At 48.8% G+C, this 21,341-nt stretch overlaps 1 protein-coding gene across 1 annotated transcript in view; it reads left to right on the forward strand.

Moving 5' to 3' along the window:
* The first annotated feature begins 242 nt into the window (after window positions 1-242).
* The window catches only part of LOC137634613 (intraflagellar transport protein 22 homolog), a 172,558-nt gene continuing 151,459 nt past the window's right edge, over window positions 243-21,341 (forward strand). The window contains exons 1-2 of the mRNA XM_068367076.1: window positions 243-399; window positions 19,773-19,945. Coding sequence (XP_068223177.1) covers window positions 358-399; window positions 19,773-19,945 — 215 coding nt within the window. The 5' untranslated portion in view covers window positions 243-357. The remainder of the gene's footprint in view (window positions 400-19,772; window positions 19,946-21,341) is intronic.

Raw genomic sequence — 21,341 nt, forward strand, 5'->3', positions numbered from 1 at the left:
TGCACCTTCTACGCTTCTAGTAGTGTGCCCACAACCATCGTGCTGTGAAGAGAGCAACGAGGACTCAGAAAGCTGGAGCTAGGAGTAAACAAAACCTTTAAAAGTCCACGCATCAAAATATGTAAATAATCTAGAAGGATGATATTTCTATTTAATAAGTGTAATTTGTTCTATGAAAAAGGAATATATAAATAATATATAACAATAGTACATAAATAGGCTATATGAATTTATTTCAATTTTGTTACACTATAAAATATCAAATTATCTACTCTGTGAGGTAGATTTTAATGGAAAACATTCTTGCTGCGATTATTCAAGTGAGTGAAAAGTGACACTTTACCTGCAACTAAAAAAATGCACAGTAAAGTGAAGATAGTGATTGTTGGACCACCTGAGGTAAGTCTTCAAGGTTAAAAACAGGAAAGTTAATTATATGACACTTTAATTACTCGGTAATTTTTTAATTACTCTTCATATACATGGGCTAATTACTTTTCAGGTAAGATTATAGTTTCAGGTAAAATTATAGAAGGAGACTAAACCTAAAGTAGAAAATAAGACTGGATTTTAATGTATTTTGTGGTGTTTTGAACGTTTTTGATAATGATTCCTGGCGAATATCTATGGTGGGTTGACTTCCATAACTGAAAAGCTATGGCTTTGCTGTAGTTATTGTCATCAGTTACTTTCAAAACACCTTCAAATATAGGGCTCACACTTAAAAGCGCCCGGGGGAAATAGAAGGCGCCTGGGAGTTAAAGGTCTGGGTACTTAACTGTTATTGCCCCAACACTAATTTCCATTATAACCCCAATACTATTTTTTAGGTTAGGTTAGGTTAAGTTAGGTTAGTTTATGTTCAAATGATTTATTTCATATACATCATAATGATACCCGAGTAACAAAGAATCACTGAAATATAACGGCATCATTTATATCCATTATATTCGTCTCTATTCAGGGCATCTCTTTAACTTGGTGTAGACTCGTTTCAAGACTAAAACTTCTGCTGGATTTTGTTGTGGATTCAAAGGAACTCTGATGTTCTTTACCGTTTTTATAAAGTCATTTTTTTTTTTTTTTTTTTTGCAGATCAACATACTAAAATTTTCCATCTGTGTGTAGAAATCTTTGAGTTTTTAAGGAAACCTCTCCCCACACTCCATAATCATCAACGTATTTTCTATTTTTCCCTTCAGCTTCTCTCTTTCTATTGTTGGCATTGTCAGTAATATATCCAACATTCTTTTTAATTCCTCTTGGAATGTTCGTGAGTAAAGGGTCTTTGCCTGCATTCATAAGAGCCTTCAACAGATCACCTGTGCCTGAAAATTTGCAAGTATTGTTCATTCCTTCTCGTACTAAAATCTATAATACTATATACAAATCCAAGATTTTACTAAGATTACGTATATAAGAAAACGATGGAACATACTGTTATTTATAATTCTGTCAAATTTATTCTGGGCACTATTTTATTTTCTCCGTGTGCTATTTTATTTTCTCCGTGCGCTATTTTATTTTCTCAAGGAGCTATTTTATTCTCTCTGGGTGCTTTTTACATATTTAGACAAGAAAGCAGATGAGGCTGACAAACCTATGAATTCAGGGAGTGGCTATGGTGCGAGAATTGCTCATAGATTTATTAAAGAAATCTCGATTGGGGCAAAGAAGAAGAAACATAAACCCATCAAAAAGATAGATGGTTCTGTGATAACAAGAGGAGATGAAGAAAGGGAACGTCAGATGGAACACTTTAGTGAGGTCATGAATAGGAGATATGAAGGGAATAATTATTGATATACATGAAGTTACGGAAGACCTTGATGTGCCCATGAATGAATTAAGTTTGTTTCGAAGTCAAAGCTATCATTAAAAAACTAAAGAGATTTAAAGCCCCAGAATACAATAGAATAACTGCTAAGAAAATATTGGGTGAAAAGGAAGTGACTCCGAGAATACTTGCAAAATTATTTTGTAGGATGTTGCGTGAAGAGGCAAAACCCGATGAATGGGAGCTAGGAGTGTTGATGAAAATAGCAAAAAAAAAAAAAAAAAATAGAGATCTGACGTCGCAATAAATACAGAGGCATCATACTTACGTCAGTTGTCATACGTTACATACGTTGGGAGATAAGTTATCAGCAATATAATTCTCTATAGAAACAATAAACATGATAGCAAGGACCATAGAAAGGAATAGAAGAAAAGAACCGCACAGACAAAGCAAAAGAATTTTAAACAACTTAGGATATACAACACGATATGCAAGATTGCACATAATTGGAAGAAAGTATGGCACAAAGTTCATACAACTCATCAGATGAAGGCTTTACACTCAAAAATTAACTTAATTCAGACTCATACTCACCAATTCTTCCTTTAGGACACATAAGTAATTTGCAAGAAACACAGGATCAATTAGGTGAAGAAATACACACCTCACTACAAAGCTTCTCAGATTTCTCTAATTCTCCCATTTTGCAAATCCACAAGGGTTGACCTCAACATCAAAGCATACCATGGCAGTTGCCAGGAATACCAGAAAACAAATAATAAAAGAAAATAACAGTTAATAAACCACTGGAACTGGAAGGGATTCAACTCTGCAAAGAATTAAAATAATTCAACTTGATGTGGAATCTTGGAAAAAAAATTGAATTAAATGCTATTTACAGGGAAGAAGACCCAGAAATAATATTAACCTATGAGCATGGTTTGAAACGAAATGAAACTATTAAAATGTTTTGGCATAATACATATATGCAAAACTGTCGGTGAACCTTTTGTAGCTAGCTAACTACCTTCATTCTTTTTTTCACCAGTCTTCCCTATAGAGTCCTTTCATTATACGTCATCAAACTCCCGTCCGCCATCTTGGAGGACAAACAAAGACGCGCTCAGTGAATAGCTATGGTTAAACTGTTGAATATTTAGCCATCTCATCACATTCACATTCACACAATGCCCAGTTTTTGCGCTATTGTTGGCTGTGGGAATCGAGGACAAAGAGATGACAAGAGTTTCTACCGCATACCGGCAGTTTTTCAGAATCAGGACAAAGATACAGAAGAATTATCCAAGCACAGACGTGACTCGTGGTTGACCAGAATATCACGGACAGATCTACGTGAATCCTCACTACCCTACGCACGTATCTGTTCTGATCATTTCATATCAGGTCAGTCTCGGCTAGGCCCTAAAAGTATCATTATTCCTGTGTAAACATGCTATATCCCATCGCATGGGTGACTTCACAAGTATCATCGTCAGTTCAGTGTGTAGTGTGTGTGGGGGAGGGGCATCTCAATTTTTAAACATCAAAGGGGCATCTCAGATTTTCAAAACAAAAATTAAAAGCGCCCTTATTGGCTATATTAACAAAGGCTACTTACCTAGGTCTCTATTTCGTCAAGGTGCTCATGCCTATATATAATTAAGTGTATATTTATATTTATTTTAATTTGTGTATTAAATTGTGCAGACATACAGGCCTATGTGATGAATAAACATTGATTATAAATAATAATATCTGAAAGCTAGTTTAACCCGAAGGGGTCTTCAGCTTATATATGAAACATCGAAAAAATAATTAAACTTGCGCATTTAATTGCAAGGAGGCAAAACGATCATCCAAGAGCATTACAATAGAGTTTGTCCATCATATGTTTATATGTATATAAGAAATTATAACATTTGTAACCAAACACAAACACAATGGTTAGGCATGAACTGATAAAGATTTGACATTATAATGCAAAACTTTTACATACATTTTGGCAATCAAAAATTATAATACACAAGGTAAGGCTAAATGATCAATATTAACTTTATAATTATAAACACTATCTTCATTGGCCCAGTGTTTATCTAATTTTGGACTTAAAAGCATTAAAGGGAAAAACAACAAATTCTGGAAGCAGATTATTCAATGGAAATGTATGCCCACTCATGTTCGGGTTTGCCGACAGTACCAAGTAGTTCACCATATCAATGTATGAAATACTGGGAAAATCCTCAATATTTTGACTGAATGAATTCTGCATCTGGTATGGATCTAGGCCATCAATTAGATCAAGTTTCTGCTTGTAAAAATGCTTATCATCACCCGACAATTGTTTGACAAAGTCGCTCTCATTGTCCATATTCACTGTAGCAGCTGCCATGTTTTCGCTTTGTATGTCCTCCAGCATGGCCGCCGGCGATTCCCAGTGACGTCATTGAAAGGACTCTATTAGCTATTAAAAAACCCTGATAATTGTGATATCTTTGTGCTCAGGCCTATAGGAGGTGTATAGAAGTCATCATCTTTGCCCCTAGACAGGGCCAGGAGCTCTGATATATCCAGGGAAGTGTTCAACAAGCCAAATTTTTGGTTCATAGGGACTCCCTTTGTTCTAAGGATGGGTGTCTCAATGGACGATAGCTTATTTACGTGTAAGAACGAATTACAAAATTTTTAAGTAATTTGTATTTGTTCCGTAACTGATTACAAACCACGCTATTTACATAGGGTAATTACTTCGGCTTAGCTGAATGACGAGCCATAAAGTTTTAACGAGGGTTTCCTACCCCAACGCTAGTTAGCGGGGGGGTAGGGAAGGGTAGCCGGCTGCCCCTCCCCCTCACACACACCGGTGAATTAGCTCTCTTTACTTTTGGCTCGGAGAGACGACAGACCTGTCAGAGCTCTCCTCTTTGTTGACTGTCATAAACTTGTTTGCTTTTTCTTTTCAGTGTGTGTGTGAAGTTGGCCTCTATTAACTCCTTATGCGTACGTGCCCTGGACTTCCCGGCAGCCCTTGTGGGACCTTTATGTCGGCCGTGGAAACGGATCCTCACTCCTTATGCCCTCAGTGTAGGGGCCATCGGTGTGATAGGTCTAATTTGTGCATTGAGTGTAGGGAGTGGTCTGCCTCCCAGTGGGAGAGGTTTGCCCGGCGACGTAAGATGAAGGCTAAAAGGGATCTTTCTCCTTCCGAGGCTTCTCGGAAGAGAGAAAATCCCAGGTCTTCTTCTTCCGCCGCCCATTCCTCCTCCGAAGCTCCCGCTCGGGCGGCCTCTTCCGAGAGGCCGGCGAACGGTAGCGTAGGCCGTAATGTTGTTGATGTCATTAACCGATCCCGTGGTGAGGGAGAGGTCGTTGCCTCCTATAGCGAGGCGGCTGCCCCTGCCCCCTCGGAGGAGGTGGTTGTTTCTAACAATGATCTTTTTCAGCTTTGGGCTTCCTTGGGGCTGCAGGGTTCACCCTCCAAGGAAGCTCTGTTTTATGAATAGAACTTACCTGGCAGTTATATATATATATAGCTGAGTCTCCGACTGCGGCAGAATTTAATCGAAAATCGCGGCAACCGCCTTGTGGTGGTTGTGTGGTTGGATGGTTAACAACCCTTACAGGGTGGTACTTGGAATCATTCCCGTTTTCTGTTCCTCAGATTATCTCTGCCGGCCGGATCGACAACATCGTTGGTCCGCCTTTCAGAGTTTTTTCGGATCGCTTTCCCTTTATCTCCTTTTTGGGCTTCGTTTTTGGTGAAGTACACTGTGTTGGGATTTGGCAATCGTGTTGTTTTTTGTTTTTTTGTCTTTTTTCCTTTATTATCATGAGTGAGAAAATTCATTATCGTATTTGTGCGAATGATATTGGCAAGGTGAGGTTGCCGAAAGTTTCGGTTGACCCTCACACTATCTGTATGGGTTGCAGGGGGTTTGAATGTGCTTTAGATAATAAGTGCAAGGAATGCGAGGTTTTAAGTGATGATAATTGGTTAGCTATGAAGCGCTATGTGCGCAAACTTGAGATTGATAGAGTTAGAAGAGCTAAATCAAAGTCAAAGTCTGCTAGTGAGCCTAGCTTAGATTTATCAATTGACCCTTTGCTTGTAACCCCTTTGGAAGTTATTCCTTCCCCGAATGTAGTGACTCCTGCCCCTTCTACAGGATCTGTGCCTACGGATGACCCTGGGTATGCTAAATTAGCTGCTGAATTGGAGGCCATTAAAGCACAGTTGGAGGCCTTTAAAGGTAAGGGTGTAGGTGAAATTAGTGCTTGTGAAAGTGCAGTGGAGGTGGCGACTGATCGAATCTGTCATACCCCTAGGTCTAGACCTCTACCAATCTCCTAGGACCAAGGGAGAAGGTACGTCGAAAGCCGAAAGGGGGTGAGAGGTGCTTATCCTCGGTCAGTCGTCGCCTCAGACAGTCCTGTTGCGATCTCCCAGGCTGCTCTTGACCGCCGTAGGAAAGGCGTGTCGGATACGTATGTGTCTTCGCCTGATCGTTCTCCCAGACGTAATTGGCGTTACGAATCAAGACCTATGAAGAGAGGGTGGAACCGGGACGTGCAGTCTCGCTCTCCCTCTCCCGGTTCGAGTAGCCGAGACCCTGATCCTTCGGAAGACGATTTCGATGTTGTTCCTGTTAAAAGGGCGAAACAGAGAGTCCTTAGCCCAGTTAATCCTGCTAGACTCCCTACTTCTTCTGCCAGCGCTCCCAGTCAAGCCGTACGACAACTGCCGTCTTCGGCACAGCGAGAGCCAGCGGAGGTTGCTAAAGCTTGCATGGTTGTTATGCAGGAACAACTTCCATCGTTAGTTGAAGCTTTCAGCCACCCTTCTCAGTCCGTCAGACGTAAGGACGTCTCTTTGCCTGTTAAGAGATCTTCTTCTAAGAGAGATTTTAGTATCTCTCCCAAGAAACCTCTGCGCACTTCGTCGGCCGTACAACAACGCACACCCTCTTCATCGGCATGCTGCCAGAATTTTCCTTCCCCCCTCTCCCGGCGCCAGGACGATACTGCCTCTCGTTCTCGGCGCCGTGACGATTCCGTTTCTCTTTAGAACGCCAGGACGTTACTGCCTCGTTTCTTAGGAAACAGGATGAATGGAGTCTGCATTTTCAAGGCGAAGGCAGCCTGCATCTTCAGGACGCTTCCGTTTCTCGTCATCGTGACGATACTGCTTCTCGTCATCGTGACGATACCGCTTCTCGTCATCGTGACGATACCGCTTCTTGCCGACTGGATGTTAGCGGCGCTCGGCGCCAGGATTCAAATAGCTCTCGCTGCCAGACTGCTGGCAGCCCAACTCTTCGGGATGTTATCCTTGAGCAGGACCTCGAAGATATTTCGGAAGAGGAAGAAAAACCTGCCGACTCTTCTAGTGATTACAAGGTTCTTTCTCGCTCTCTTTTGGAACTTTATGGGGAGGAATTTCAACCTTCGGCCCCTCATTCTCCTCAGTCTCAATTTACCAGGAAGAAAGCTACTAAGTCTTCGTCCTTCATCAAAATGAAACTTTCAATTTCGGCCAGGAAAGCTCTCGCTAAAGTGGATGATTGGATGAAGGAATGGAGACAAGCTGTCAAGACCACCTTTTCTTTTCCACCGTCTCGGCTCGCTTCCAAGGCCGGTATGTGGTATGAGACAGGGGAACCTTTGGGGTTAGGAGTGCCTGCCTCCTCCCAAGGTGACTTCTCGGCTCTTGTGGACTCGGCAAGAAGGCATGCTTTAAACTCTGCCAAGGTGATGTGGTCCATGTCGGAGCTTGATCACCTCGTCAAGGGAATTTTCAAGGTTTTCGAGGTTTTCAGCTTCCTGGACTGGTCTCTTGGGACTCTGGCCAGGAAGTCTGAACTCCTGGAGGACACGAAGGACCTGACGAGTATCATGTCCTGCATGGACAAAGCTCTAAGGGATGGAGCTAATGAATTGGCTTCCCTTTTCTCAGCAGGGGTCTTAAAGAAGAGGGCCATTTTGTGCTCCTTCACCTCTAGATCTGTGACTGTTGCCCAGAAGTCGGAGCTACTTTACGCCCCTTTCTCACGTCATCTTTTTCCTGAAGCTCTGGTCAGAGATACCGTATCTCCCTTTCTCTGGCTCAGAAGGCTACTCAGGACCTTTTGTCTCGGTCGGCTAGAAAGACCTTACCTGTTGCTCCTGCTCCTCTGAAGAAGGAGGAGAAGAGGTTTCAACAGCCCTTTCGGGGCAGGATCTCCTCGAGAGCGGATTTTAGGGGGAGAAAACAAGACTCAGGGCCAAGGACCAGCAGGGGTGCGTTTAGGCCCCGGTCCAAAAAATGAGATGGAAGTCCTCCAGACACCAGTAGGGGCAAGACTGTCTCGTTTTTGGCAGTCTTGGAAAAGGAGAGGGGCGGACACCTGGTCCCTCTCAGTCGTCAAGGAAGGTTACAAGATCCCTTTTTTAAAGAAACCACCTCTCTCAGACTCTCCCCTAGCCTTAGTGGCTCAGTACACCGACGCGGGGAAACGAGAGGCTCTTCTGGAGCTAGTCGACCTGATGTTGGTCAAGGGAGCAATAGAGCCGGTTCAAGACCTCGCCTCCCCAGGCTTTTACAATCGCCTGTTTCTGGTTCCCAAGAACTCGGGTGGATGGAGACCAGTCCTAGATGTCAGCTCTCTGAACGCCTTCGTGGAGAAAACAAAGTTCTCCATGGAGACGACTCAGTCAGTGCTGGCTGCAGTTCGTCCAGGAGACTGGATGGTTTCTCTCGACCTGCAGGAAGCTTATTTTCACGTCCCCATTCATCCGTCTTCGAGGAGATATCTGAGGTTTGTGTTCCAGGGCAAGTGCTTCCAGTTTAGGGCACTTTGCTTTGGTCTCAGCACAGCTCCCCAAGTGTTCATCAGACTAATGGCGAATGTGGCAGGCTGGTTACACCAGGAGGGGATAAGGGTCTCCTTCTATCTAGACGACTGGCTGATCCGGTCACAGTTGAAAGAGAAATGTCTGGAGGACCTAATGAAGACTTATACGATGACTCAGGACCTGGGACTCATCGTCAACTGGGGGAAGTCTCAGACCGAGCCGAATCAGACTATTCTCTATTTGGGGATAGTTCTGAATTCAGTTCTTTTTCAGGCTTCTCCCTCCCAGGAGAGGCAGACCAGGTGCCTGGACAAAGTCAAAGACTTTTTGAGGAAGCAGGAATGCTCAGCGAAGGAGTGGATGAGTCTGCTGGGAACTCTATCCTCCCTGGAGCAGTTTGTCCCTTTGGAGAGACTGCACCTAAGGCCTCTGCAACACTTCCTCGCAAAGGTTTGGAACAGAAAGATCCAGGAGGACACTCTTTCTTTTCCCATTCCGACAGAGATCAAGGATCTTTTAATGTGGTGGCTGGACCCAGCTCTGTTGGGAAAAGGGATCTCCTTGTTCAAGAAGAACCCCGACCTAGTGTTATTCTCAGACGCGTCCGAGTCAGGCTGGGGAGCAACACTAGGGAACAAAGAGGTCTCAGGTATTTGGGAAGGGAGTCAGATCAGTTAGCATATCAACAGGAAGGAATTGATGGCCATTTTGTTAGGGCTCAAGGCCTTCAAAACCTCGGTGTCAGGAAAGACTGTGGAGATCAATTCCGACAACACCACAGCTCTCGCGTATATAAGGAAGCAAGGGGGAACTCACTCCCTCTCTCTGTTCTCAACTGCGAGAGAGCTTCTCCTTTGGGCGAACGAGAACGAGACCCAGCTGTTGACAAGGTTTGTTCAAGGGCAGAGAAACATCAGGGCAGACATGCTCAGCAGGAGGGGACAAGTCCTTCCCACAGAGTGGACTCTCAACCCGCATGTCTGTCGGAGCCTCTGGAAGTTGTGGGGCAGACCTGTAATAGACCTTTTCGCCTCCGGTCTAAACAAGAGGATCCCCAACTACTGCTCCCTAGTCCCGGACGAGGAAGCTGTTGCAGTGGATGCCTTCTTGATGGATTGGACGGGGCTGGACATGTATGCCTTTCCCCCGTTCAAGATCATCAATCTGGTTGTCAGGAAATTCGCTCTCCTCGATTCGGGACGAATGATCCTAGTGGCTCCATTCTGGCCTGCGAGGGAATGGTTCACCGAAGTGGTAGGGTTGCTGATGGACTTTCCAAGAAGACTCCCGGCAAGTCCAGATCTTCTCAGACAACCCCACTTCGAGAGATTTCACCAAAACCCCCTCGCTCTCAATCTGACTGCCTTCAGACTGTCGAGAAGCTCGTTAGATCTCGAGGCTTTTCGGCACAAGCGGCGAAAGCTATTGCCAGGGCAAGGAGGATCTCTTCACATAGAGTCTACCAGTCAAAGTGGGAAACCTTTAGAGTTTGGTGCAGGAGGCGCAAGGTTTCCTCGTCCTCTACCTCTCTAAGCCAGATTGCAGACTTTCTTTTGTACCTCAGGCAGGATGCTAAGCTGGCTGTATCTACCATTAAAGGATACAGGAGCATGCTCTCAACCGTCTTTAGGCATAGAGGCTTAGAATTATCTCAGAATAAGGACTAGCAGGACCTCATTAGGTCTTTTTTAGACAACGAAGCAGGTGCATTTAAGACCCCCTTCTTGGAACCTGGATGTGGTGCTTAAGTTTTTGTGCTCCAGGAAGTTTGAGCCTATCTCGCAAGCTTCTCTGCGAGATGTGACTAAGAAAACCCTCTTCCTTTTGTCTCTAGCGACTGCCAGGAGGATCAGCGAGGTCCAGGCAATCGAGAAGCGTGTAGGCTTCACCCTAAATGGAGCGGTTTGTGCCTTGAGGTTCGACTTTCTCGCCAAGAATGAGAACCCTTCGAAACCCTGGCCCTGGACTTTTGAAGTCCCTAACCTCACGAATCTAGTGGGTCAGGAACAGGAAAGCCTCCTCTGCCCGGTTAGGGCTCTCAAGGCTTATTTGGCCCACACTAAGAGCGTGAGGGGTGCTTCCAACTCCTTATGGTGTTCGGTGAAGGATCCTCAAAAACCCCTGTCAAAGAACGCTTTGTCCTTTTTCCTGAGGGAAACTATTAGGGAAGCCCACCTCTTTTGTCCGGAAGAAAACTTCGCCCTGTTAAAAGTACGGGTTCACGAAGTAAGGGCCATTGCTGCTTTGCTGGCATACCGGAAAAATATGTCAGTTAGGCAGATCATGGACGCAAAGTTCTGGAGGAGCAACTCTGTCTTCGCTTCTCATTACCTCAGAGAGGTAAGAGTGGACTATGACAAGTGTTATACCTTGGGCCCATACGTAGCTGTGGCTTCTGTATTAGGCAAAGGAGTTACTACCCCCACTCAACCTTAGTTTATGTACTTGTATATGGGTTTGTGTTTTTTATGGTTGTCTGAGATCCTCGTCTTGTGGTACGGTTCCCTCAGTCCAGATAGATAGTTTATATCTATTTCTGCAAGGTTAGGTGGTTAGCTTTAGTAAGGTTGCAGGTTTTTATTATATGGGAAGGTAGTTTCTGAAGTCTAGTCAAGTTGTTGGTCCTACCCCTTTGACAGACTCGATTGAGTTGTTTGCAGCATAGCAGGTCTACTCCTGGCTGAACACTCCTAAGGGAAAGCGACTCTAGAGGCAGTTACCTTTGAAGTCAGCTAACTTAGCAGGTAAGGAATCAAGGTGTTTGTTCTCCTACAACTCTTTTGTTGTTTCCCCAACTATGTTTTTCTGTCTGTTTCCCTCCTCCAAATGTGTGAATCAGCTATATATAGCCTACATAACTGCCAGGTAAGTTCTATTCATAAAAATGGAGTTTTTATGATAAAACAAAGTTTTATGAATACTTACTTGGCAGTTATATATATATTTTAAAGCCCACCCACCTCCCCTCAGGAGACAGGTCGGGCAAAGATAATCTGAGGAACAGAAAACGGGAATGATTCCAAGTACCACCCTGTAAGGGTTGTTAACCATCTAACCACACAACCACCACAAGGCGGTTGCTGCGATTTTCGATTAAATTCTGCCGCAGTCGGAGACTCAGCTATATATATATAACTGCCAGGTAAGTATTCATAAAACTTTGTTTTATCATAAAAACTCCATTTTGACATGATCAAACGGGGTGCGGCCGCCGAACAATCGTCAACCTCAGCAGAGATAGATCCTCTGTCTGTGGTTGACGTTGTTGTGTCGGAAACATCCCGTGTGTCTGGCCAAACACCCGTTCCTGTGGCTGCGGTAGCGGAAGGCTCTGTCTCCCCCTCCGAACATACTTCGAGGGAGGAGCTTAGTCCCACGGTCTCTCCTTCCGTTGAGACTCCCTCTCGGGGGAGTTCTCTGGTAGAGACGCTTCTTCGGAGGCCCATTGATGGTCAGCCTGCTGATCCCACGGCCCCTCGTGGGCGTATAAGGCGGAAGGCTCGTCCTCCCCTTCGCCGTAGAGGCCTTCCTTCCCCCTTTAAAGGGGTTAAGAGGCGCCTCTTTGGCTCGTCGTCCCCACAGTCCTCTGCGGAGGAGACGACTCGCCGCTCTCCTGACCTGCCTGCTACCAACCTTGACCTCTCCGGGGATCGTTCGCGATCTCCTTCGGAGGATGGTCGTCCTTCGGGACAAGGTGATCTGTCTCCCAGACCGTCGACATCTAAAGCTGCTGACGCGCTTTACGCGCCACCGGAGACTGCCACTGCGTAATCTCCAGGCCCTTCGGGGTCTCAGGGACTTGAGCGCGAAGCTGCGCCTCTCGCCCCTAAGCGTAAGGCTCCGCCTGCGCACCCGCCTGCTGTCGTTCCTGACGTTCCGGATGTTCCTGACAAAGCGCCTCGGCGCTCACCCTTAGGCGTTCGCGCCTCTGTTCCTGTTGCTCGCCAGGGTTCCCCTGCGCGCCCACGCCCATCGGCACCCCGTCGCCCTCCAGCAGTTCCTGAAGTAGCGCGCAAGCGCCCTACTGCGCAGACGCGCCCTGCTCCTGATATAGTGCCGCCGCGCTCACCTGCACGCCCACGGCCAGTTCCTGATATGGCGCCTACGCGTCCACCGGTGCCCCAGCGGCCTCCTGCGCCCACGCGCCCTCCAGCTCCTCGCCGCCCCCCTGTTCCTGTTTCATCGCGCGCGACCCAGGAAGTTCCTGAGCTGGCGCACAGGCGCCCTCATATTCCTGCGGACTCGTCGCGCCCCGCGGGGGATAGACGCGATACGCGTCCTCGTGCGATTCCAGTTCCAGCGCTCACGCGCACTCCAATACGCCCACGTGCCGCTTTGGACCCATCTCGCCCACCTAAGGAGGTTCGCGATACGAGGGAGGCGCGCGATACGAGAGAGGCTCGCGCTGCGCGCCCGCGCTCAGTTCCTGTTCCAGCATCAACGCGACCACGCGTCGCGACGACTCAGCACGTTGCCCCAGAGGTTGCCAAGCCAGTGCACGGGCGCTCACGGCCGCCTCTGGAACCGCGCGAACCTATCTCAGATACGGTCGCACCTGACGCGCCCGGACCGCGCCCTGTTCCTGCTACACGCCCCGTGCCTGTATTTAAGACAGCGATGGGCGCTCAGCTAACTCCAGAGCGCCCACACGTGGCCCACACCACGCGACCTCCAAAGCAGCGAACCCCGGTGCGACCTGTTCCTGATGTGCGCTATGCGCGCCCATGATCGCCAGCGCAACCCGCGCTTCCTCAGGCGAGTAGGCCGGTCCTCCCGGACCGTCGCCAAACCTCTCGCCCCCAGGTCGCTCGCGACCCTGCTCCAGCTCTATCGCGCCCTCGGCCGGTTCTCCCGGACACATGCTCGGGCGCTCCCGTTATCTCACGCCCTTCTGGGCCGCACCAGGTCGCTACGCGCCGCGCGTTCGGCCTCCTCCTGTGCCTGCTCCTGATCACCGCAGGCCGACACCATCACCTAAGCACTCTCGCGACCATGTTCCCGCTCAAGCTGCCGTGCGCCCCGCGCCCACGCTCCCGTTTTGTCGTCAGCGCGCCCTCGCGCCCCGCGCACGTGATTTTCCAGCTTCGCGCGATTTTCCAGCTTCGCGCGATTTTCCAGCTTCGCGCCCTCCCTTCATGCGCGACCCTGCTCTGGGCCCGATACACGAGCCCCAACGCGATCGCCGACAGGTGGATTCTTCCTTGTCGCGTTCCCCTCCCCGCAAGCGCGGACCAGCGCGCTTGCCAGACGGGGGGGGGGGGGGGGGGGGGGCAAGCGCGGACCAGCGAGCTTGCCAGAGGGGGAGCGCTCCCCGGCCAGGTCTAGGGATTCTTCTCTTACTGCCCTGCAGGCGAACCCTTGTTTGTTGACTCCTCCTAGGGATCCCTCAATCCCCTTCCCTCCAGAGGGAGTGTCAGACAGTGCTGCTGTCAGTCAACAGCCCTGGTTCGACACCCTTCTCAGAGCTCTCGTGCGGGCGATTAAGCCAGCCCTCTCTGATTCGGATCGCGTGCCAGCGGCAGCTTCCTCCCCCTGAAGAGGAAGAGAGGAGTCTCTCCCGTGGATCCTCCTCTGAGGCCTAAGCTGTCCCTGCGCAGATCCTTACTCAAGGTTCCTACTCCCCCTCAGACCTTCTCGCCCTCCCCTGCGGAGGAGGATTACCCCTCATCAGGAGAGTCGGTTGTGCAGGAATATTCCCCCATCGCACCAATGGGGGAGGTTCCTCCTCTTCCCAAGAGGTCTCCTCGTCCCGAGGTGGAGAAGGACCTGCCTCCTTTGCTTCTAGAGTCCTGTATCCCGCCCAGGAGGGAACCTAAGGACTCTAAGACGATTCCCAAATCGTCAGTTAGTTAGGATCAGACAGGAACAGCCTAGAGCCGTCAAGGATGCCCACGTCTCCCCCCAGAAAGAGCCTCTGGGGTCCGGAGACTTCTCTGCAAGTCCGACAGGAGGCGAGCACCTGGAGTCAGAACATGCGTTCTGGCAAGTCCTGACCCTCATGAGGAACCTTAATGGGATCCCAGACCCTGAGGTCCCACCTCGTGAAGGTAAGGACACGGTCCTGGATCGCGTCTACGGTACTCAGAAACCCTCTAGGGCCAGCGCAGCATTGCCCTGGTCCCAAGAGATGAAGAGTGCCAGAGACAAGATCGAGGGCCAGCTCGCGGAGCTTGCCTCCTCCAGCAGATCGAGTGCCGGGAATAAGCTCCTCCCTCCTCCTCGAGTCCATCAGAGGAGGTACTTTGAGATCCTCGAGGAGTCTTCGCTGAGTCTTCCCTTGCATCACTCCGTGGAAGCACTCACAGGGGGAGTCCCTCTTGAGAGACTTTCCAACCGGCACGTGTCCTTCTCAGCCACTGAGATCCAGAGCCAGAAGAAGGTCATCAAGTGCGCCATGCAGGCCACTTCATGGCTCGACATCTGGCTGGGGTCTCTGGGCATCCTGGTGCGGTTCGAGGACCTCTCCAAGGAAACCACCAGGAAAGCACTGGAAACTTTTCTCCTCTCGGGCACTCGGACCATCGAATTTCTGTCCCACCAAGTCTCGAGCTTGTAGGCCAACACGATCCTCAAGCGCCGGGACGCTGTGGCCGAGAGGTTCCACCATAAGGTTCCCAGCGCAGGGTCTAGTAGGCTCAGACACTCTTCCGTACTCGGTAAGAGCCTGTTTGAGCCTAAGGACGTGGAGCTCACTGCCGAGAGGTGGAGGAAATCCAACCAGGATTCCCTCATCCATAGGGCCCTGACATCGAGGCCCTACAAGCCTCCGGCAGTCCAGCAGCCCCGTCCTGCCAAGGACACAAAGAAGACGACCGTAGCAGCGAAGCCCAAGGTGTCTAAGCCCTTTCCTGCCAAGAGCAGGAGGGGCAAGAAGTCCTCCAAGGGAGGCAAGAACCCTAGAGGCACCGGCCGAGGTCGGAAGCGCTAGGGTTGGCAATCCCCCTGCATGTCCACCAGTGGGGGGATGCCTTCAGAGTTGCATAGCAAGGTGGCAGCAACTCGGGGCGGATGCCTGGACGATCTCCGTGATCTCTATAGGGTAACGCGTCCCGTTCACAGCCTCTCCTCCTCCCCTGACAGCGAATCCAGTGTTGTTGAGCTCTTTTGCCATGGGATCGGCAAAAGGGTAGGCCCTTCGGGCCAAAGTCCAGACCATGTTGGAGAAGGATGCTCTCCAGGAGGTCGTGGACGGGTCCCCAGGCCTCTACAGTCGACTCTTTCTTGTGAGAAAGGCGTCTGGAGGCTGGAGACCAGTCATCGACCTCTTGATCCTGAACGGGTTTGTCAAGCAGACCCCGTTCAGAATGGAGACGGCAGACACGGTCAGACTTGCTGTGAGACCACGAGATTTCATGTGCACACTGGATCTGAAGGACGCGTACTTCCAGATCCCAATCCATCCGTCTTCAAGGAAGTACCTGAGATTTTGCCTAGACAACAAGATCTACCAGTTCAAGGTGCTGTGTTTCGGTCTCTCCACAGCACCTCAGGTGTTCACCAGAGTCTTCACCATCATCTCTTCATGGGTTCACAGGATCGGCATCCGTCTCCTTCGTTACCTGGACGACTGGCTGATCCTGGCAGACTCGGAGGCATCCCTTCTTCGCCACCGAGACAAGCTCCTCGAAGTTTGCCGAGATCTGGGGATCATGGTAAACCTCGAGAAGTCCTCTCTGCAGCCCTCTCAGAAACTGGTGTATCTAGGCATGATCATAGACATCAATCTCCACAAAGCCTTTCCATCAGACGAAAGGATAGCAAGGCTGAGGAAGGTTGCGAAACCTTTCCTCAGTCGAGAAGAACTCCCAGCCCAATCGTGGCTTCGTCTCCTCGGCCACCTCTCCTCTCTGACCCGTCTCGTCCCCAACAGTCGCCTCAGGATGAGATCCCTTCAGTGGCGACTGAAGTCTCGGTGGAGTCAAGGACTCGACTCCCCGGACATCCTGATCCCTATGGGATCTGCGGAACGAGCGGACCTCGAGTGGTGGGTGGCAGACGAGAACCTATGAAAGGGAGTGGATCTTCTCGTCCCTTCCCCGGATTTGATGCTGTTTTCGGACGCATCAAACAAGGGGTGGGGGGCCCACGTTCTGAACCACAGGGCCTCAGGCCTGTGGTCAGAATTAGAAAAGTACCTTCACATAAACCTGCTAGAGATGAAGGCCATTTTCCTGGCCCTTCAAAAGTTCCACCAAGTCCTGGCGGGCCACTCCGTGGTGGTGATGAGCGACAACACCACGGTAGTGGCTTACATCAACAAGCAGGGAGGTACATTTTCGGAGCAGCTATCTCATCTTGGAGTAGAGATCCTGAGATGGTCCGACGTCCACTCGATATCACTTACGGCTCGCTTCATTCCAGGCAAGAGGAATGTGCTCGCCGACAGTCTGAGCAGAGCGACGCAGATAGTGAGTACCGAGTGGTCTTTGGATCCTCAGATAGCCAACAAAGTCCTGACTTTGTGGGGTTCCCGGACTGTGGATCTGTTGGCTACGGCGTTGAACACCAAGCTTCCGCTGTACTGCTCCCCAGTGCCGGACCCCAAGGCTCTCTGGCAAGATGCCTTCCAACAACGGTGGGACAACATCGATGTCTATGCCTTTCCCCCGTTCTGTCTGATGAGGAGGGTCCTCAACAAGACCAGAACATCGGTCAATCTCTCGATGACCTTGATAGCTCCGCTATGGCATCATGCAGAGTGGTTTCTGGACCTTCTGCAGCTCCTCACGGAGATCCCGAGGGAGCTCCCTCCACGTCACGAGCTACTCAAACAACCACACTCCAACATCTTCCACAAAGCCGTAGTTTCGCTTCGACTTCACGCCTGGAGACTATCCAGCATCTCCTCAAAGAGAGAGGATTTTAGCAACAAGTTGCGGAAAGGATGTCTGGCCACCTGCGCAGGTCACCCACAGGAGTCTACCAGGCGAAGTGGCGAGTTTTCTGTGGTTGGTGTCGTGGAATGGGTATCTCTCCCCTCGATGCCACCTTACCAGCAATAGCGGAGTTCCTTGTGTATCTGCGGGAAGAAATGCGCCTTTCAGTCTCGGCAGTGAAAGGCTATCGCTCAGCCTTAAGTCTTGCCTTCAGGCTTAAAGGAATGGACATTTCCTCCTCGCTGGAACTGTCTCTTCTCATAAGGAGTTACGAACTTACCTGCCCTCAGTCGGAAGTGAGACCTCCTCCTTGGAACGTGGTTCGAGTCCTCAGGTCTCTTAAGAGACCTCCCTACGAACCATTACGCATGGCTTCTGATCGCCACCTTACCTGGAAGACGGTGTTCCTACTAGCTTTGACCTCGGCCAAGCGAGTCAGCGAACTGCATGGCCTCTCCTACGACGTCACCCATTCAAGGGGATGGGGGGAGGTAACGTTCAGCTTCGTCCCTGAGTTTGTTGCTAACACTCAGAACCCAGGAGTGCCAGACCCTAGGTTCGACTCCTTCCAGGTCTCGAGTCTTCGTTCTGTAACAGATGACCCAGACCATCTCCTACTGTGCCCAGTCAGGAGTTTGAGGTTGTATCTTAAAAGAAAAGCTGCAGTCCGCCCCCAGGTGCGAGCCTTGTTTGTTAGCACCGGGGAAACGAAGAGGAGGGTCACCCGGAATACCATCTCGGCCTGGATCCGCAAGGTGATCCACCTGGCCTTGAGTTCTGACCCTCCCTTGTCGCGACACTCTGGGATGCATGATGTCAGGGGCGTGGCTACGTCCCTGGCCTTCAAGAAGAACTTTTCGGTGACGCAGGTCCTGCAAGCTGGGGTGTGGAAGCGTCAGACCACCTTCATGGCCCATACCTGCAAGACGTGACACACAGGAGGCTCGATACGTTCTCTATCGGCCCTGTGGTGGCTGCACAACAGCTGGTCTAACCTCAGGCTCCTAATTGGACAAGTAGCAGAAGGTTGAGGGCATCGTTACCCAGTTTTAGTCTGTGTGAATGAAAAGATCTGTCTGGCCCTTTTCTTTTCTTCATCCTCTTCTCCCTTGGAGAGAAACCGCATCCTGGGTCCCTTGCACAGCTGACCTCGAACCTCTGCAGGTAAACTATGCTTCCTTGTGTTCCTAGTATTAAGTTGTAATACTGTCATGTCCCCATACCCTGACGAGGTGGTATTGGGTAAGTCCTAGCCTAGATTTCCATCTAAAGAACTCCAGGTCAACTTCCTAGGACGTGTCACCGCTCACCTTCACACACAACTTACGTAGGCCGCAGCAGCCCCTCAGCTGCCTGCGAGGCGCAGGGGCCCCAACCCTTGAGTTGCTCTTTGAGCTCGGGTTCGGGGCCCCCAGGCAAGCCAAAGCCAGTATGGCAGGGGCCTTACCTCCCTTCCTAAGGGTTAAGTCACCCCATGTAAATAGCGTGGTTTGTATTCAGTTACGGAACAAATGACAAATTCGTAGATAATTTGTATTTTTCCTAACGATACAAACCTTAGCTATTTACATTTATGTGCCCGCCAGCCTGTCCCCCAAGATAAGTCCTACCTCTAAGTAAAGTGAGCTAATTCACCGGTGTGTGTGAGGGGGAGGGGTAGCCGGCTACCCCTCCCTACCCCCCCCCACCGCTAGTTAGGAAACCCTCGTTAAAACTTTATGGCTTGTCATTCAGCTACGCCGAAGTAATTACCCCATGTAAATAGCTAAGGTTTGTATCGTTAGGAAAAATACAAATTATCTACGAATTCGTCATGTTTCCTCGTCAACTGCCCCGCAAGTCCCAGGCTAAGGTCAAAAGTTAGTGTCTAGCTTAGTGATAAGTGGGCTGGTCTACCCACCAGCAACAATAGCTACTTTGTTAAAACTTTAACAGACGTTCCAGATTTGCTAAAGTCATATTACTATTTAAGGACTCAGGTTTGTATAGTTAGGTAAAATACAAATTAATTTAAAAGTTTGTTATGCTGGATATCCTCGTCTGAGGAGCATCTGAAGTATGGGTGTGATCAATTGATAAAAAATACGGCCAAATATAGTGTTGAATATTTACGTTTACAGCATCTTTCAAGTTCTTTGAAATGTTGTCATTGTACATGTCTTTTTGTTTTCTTATTTCATGCCATATAGAATTTTTGTGAAAATAAAAAATAACCAAGCTGTGGAATATGTCAGATGTTACTCTAATCTATTTGCAAAGATACTTAACATATTTGTGCTTTCTTCCAGTGTGGTAAAACAATGTTAGCCAACTTCTTGAGCGAAGCTGCAGAGATAGGAAGTGGGGAATACAGACCTACAAAAGGTTGCCGAATAATTGAATTTGAAATTCCTAATGTGTCTGTAAAAGGAATGACAACAAAAGCTGAAGTAGAATTATGGGATGTAAGTGGTGACAGAAGGTATGTATTGTAGATAGAATTATGTCATTAGGTTAAGATTTGAAATACTTTATCAGTTTTAAATGTTTAATTACATGCTTTTCATTATAAAACATTACCCTCAGTTTTACTTAAATATTCTCTCATACATTTCTATTTCATTCAACTTCCTTCCTATTTTATCAATGGTCTCCTACCTTGCTGTTCAACCTATCTTCCTTTTTTCACTTGGAAGGGATACTATTGCTGGGATTGGAGCTAGTTTCCAAACCATTTTTGAGAGCTGTGGTCCTCTTACCATCCGCCAATAATGTTTGGACCGAAGGAATGTCATTATCTCTATATTGGGATGCAGAACTATCTCACAAATACCTCAGGAGATGGTAAAGGACCTCCTTTGGTGGTTAAACGAGAAGAACCTGTTAATGGGAACCCTCTTTCAGGCTCCTTCGCCTCAATTCCTCCTGTTCACAGATGCTTCTCACCAAGGGGTGGGGTGCTTACCTAGGAAGGGACCAAATCTCGGGCCAATGGTCAAAAGAGGAGAAGGCCCTCAACAAGAAGGCCCTTTCAGTCACTGCGGTGAAAGGCTACCGGTCAGCCTTGAGCAAAGTATTCAAACTGAAAGGACTGGACCGCTCAGATTCTTGGGATCTCTCAGCATTGATAAGGAGTTTCGAGCAGTCTTGTCCTCCTCGAGAACTAAAACCCCCTTCCTGGGATGTGACTAAGGTCCTATGGGCCTTGAAGAAAGCCCCATATAAACCTGTGCATTGAACCTTAAAACAGAGTTGTTCCGTAACCGAAATACAAACCATGCTATTTGCATTGGGTTTACTTTCGGCGTAGCTGAAATTGACGAGCCAATAGAATTTTAACGAGGGTTAACTACCCCCGCGCTAGTTAGCAAGGGGGTAGGGGAAGGGGTAGCTTGCTACCCCTCCCCCCCACACACCGGTGAGTTGTCCCACTTCATTTTTGGCTCGGACGATGTGCAGACGTGTCTGTCTATCGTCCTTGCTATTGACAGCCTTAATCTTTTCTTTTGCTTTTCCTCAGCTGTGTGCTTGGAAGTTGGCCTCGCCCTTTTTATTGTTATCATGTGCAAGTGCCCTGGACTCGCCGGCCGCCCCTGCGGTACCTTCATGTCGGCGGTCGAAACTGATCCCCACACCCTTTGCCCGCAGTGTCGAGGCCAACGGTGTGACAAGGAAGTAACGTGCAGTGAGTGTAGGGAGTGGTGTGCCTCCCAGTGGGAGAGGTTTGGCTGCCGGCGTAAGAAGAAGTCCAAGAGAGACCTTTCTCCTTCAAGGGTTGCCTTGAAGGAAGAAGGCTCCAGGGACTCTACTCCCGCCATCCAAACCTCCTCCGAAGCTCCCATTCGGCCGGCCTCTCGTGAGAAGCCGCCGAATGGTAG

Source organism: Palaemon carinicauda, chromosome 45, assembly GCF_036898095.1.
Source record: "Palaemon carinicauda isolate YSFRI2023 chromosome 45, ASM3689809v2, whole genome shotgun sequence".
Lineage (NCBI taxonomy): Eukaryota > Metazoa > Arthropoda > Malacostraca > Decapoda > Palaemonidae > Palaemon > Palaemon carinicauda.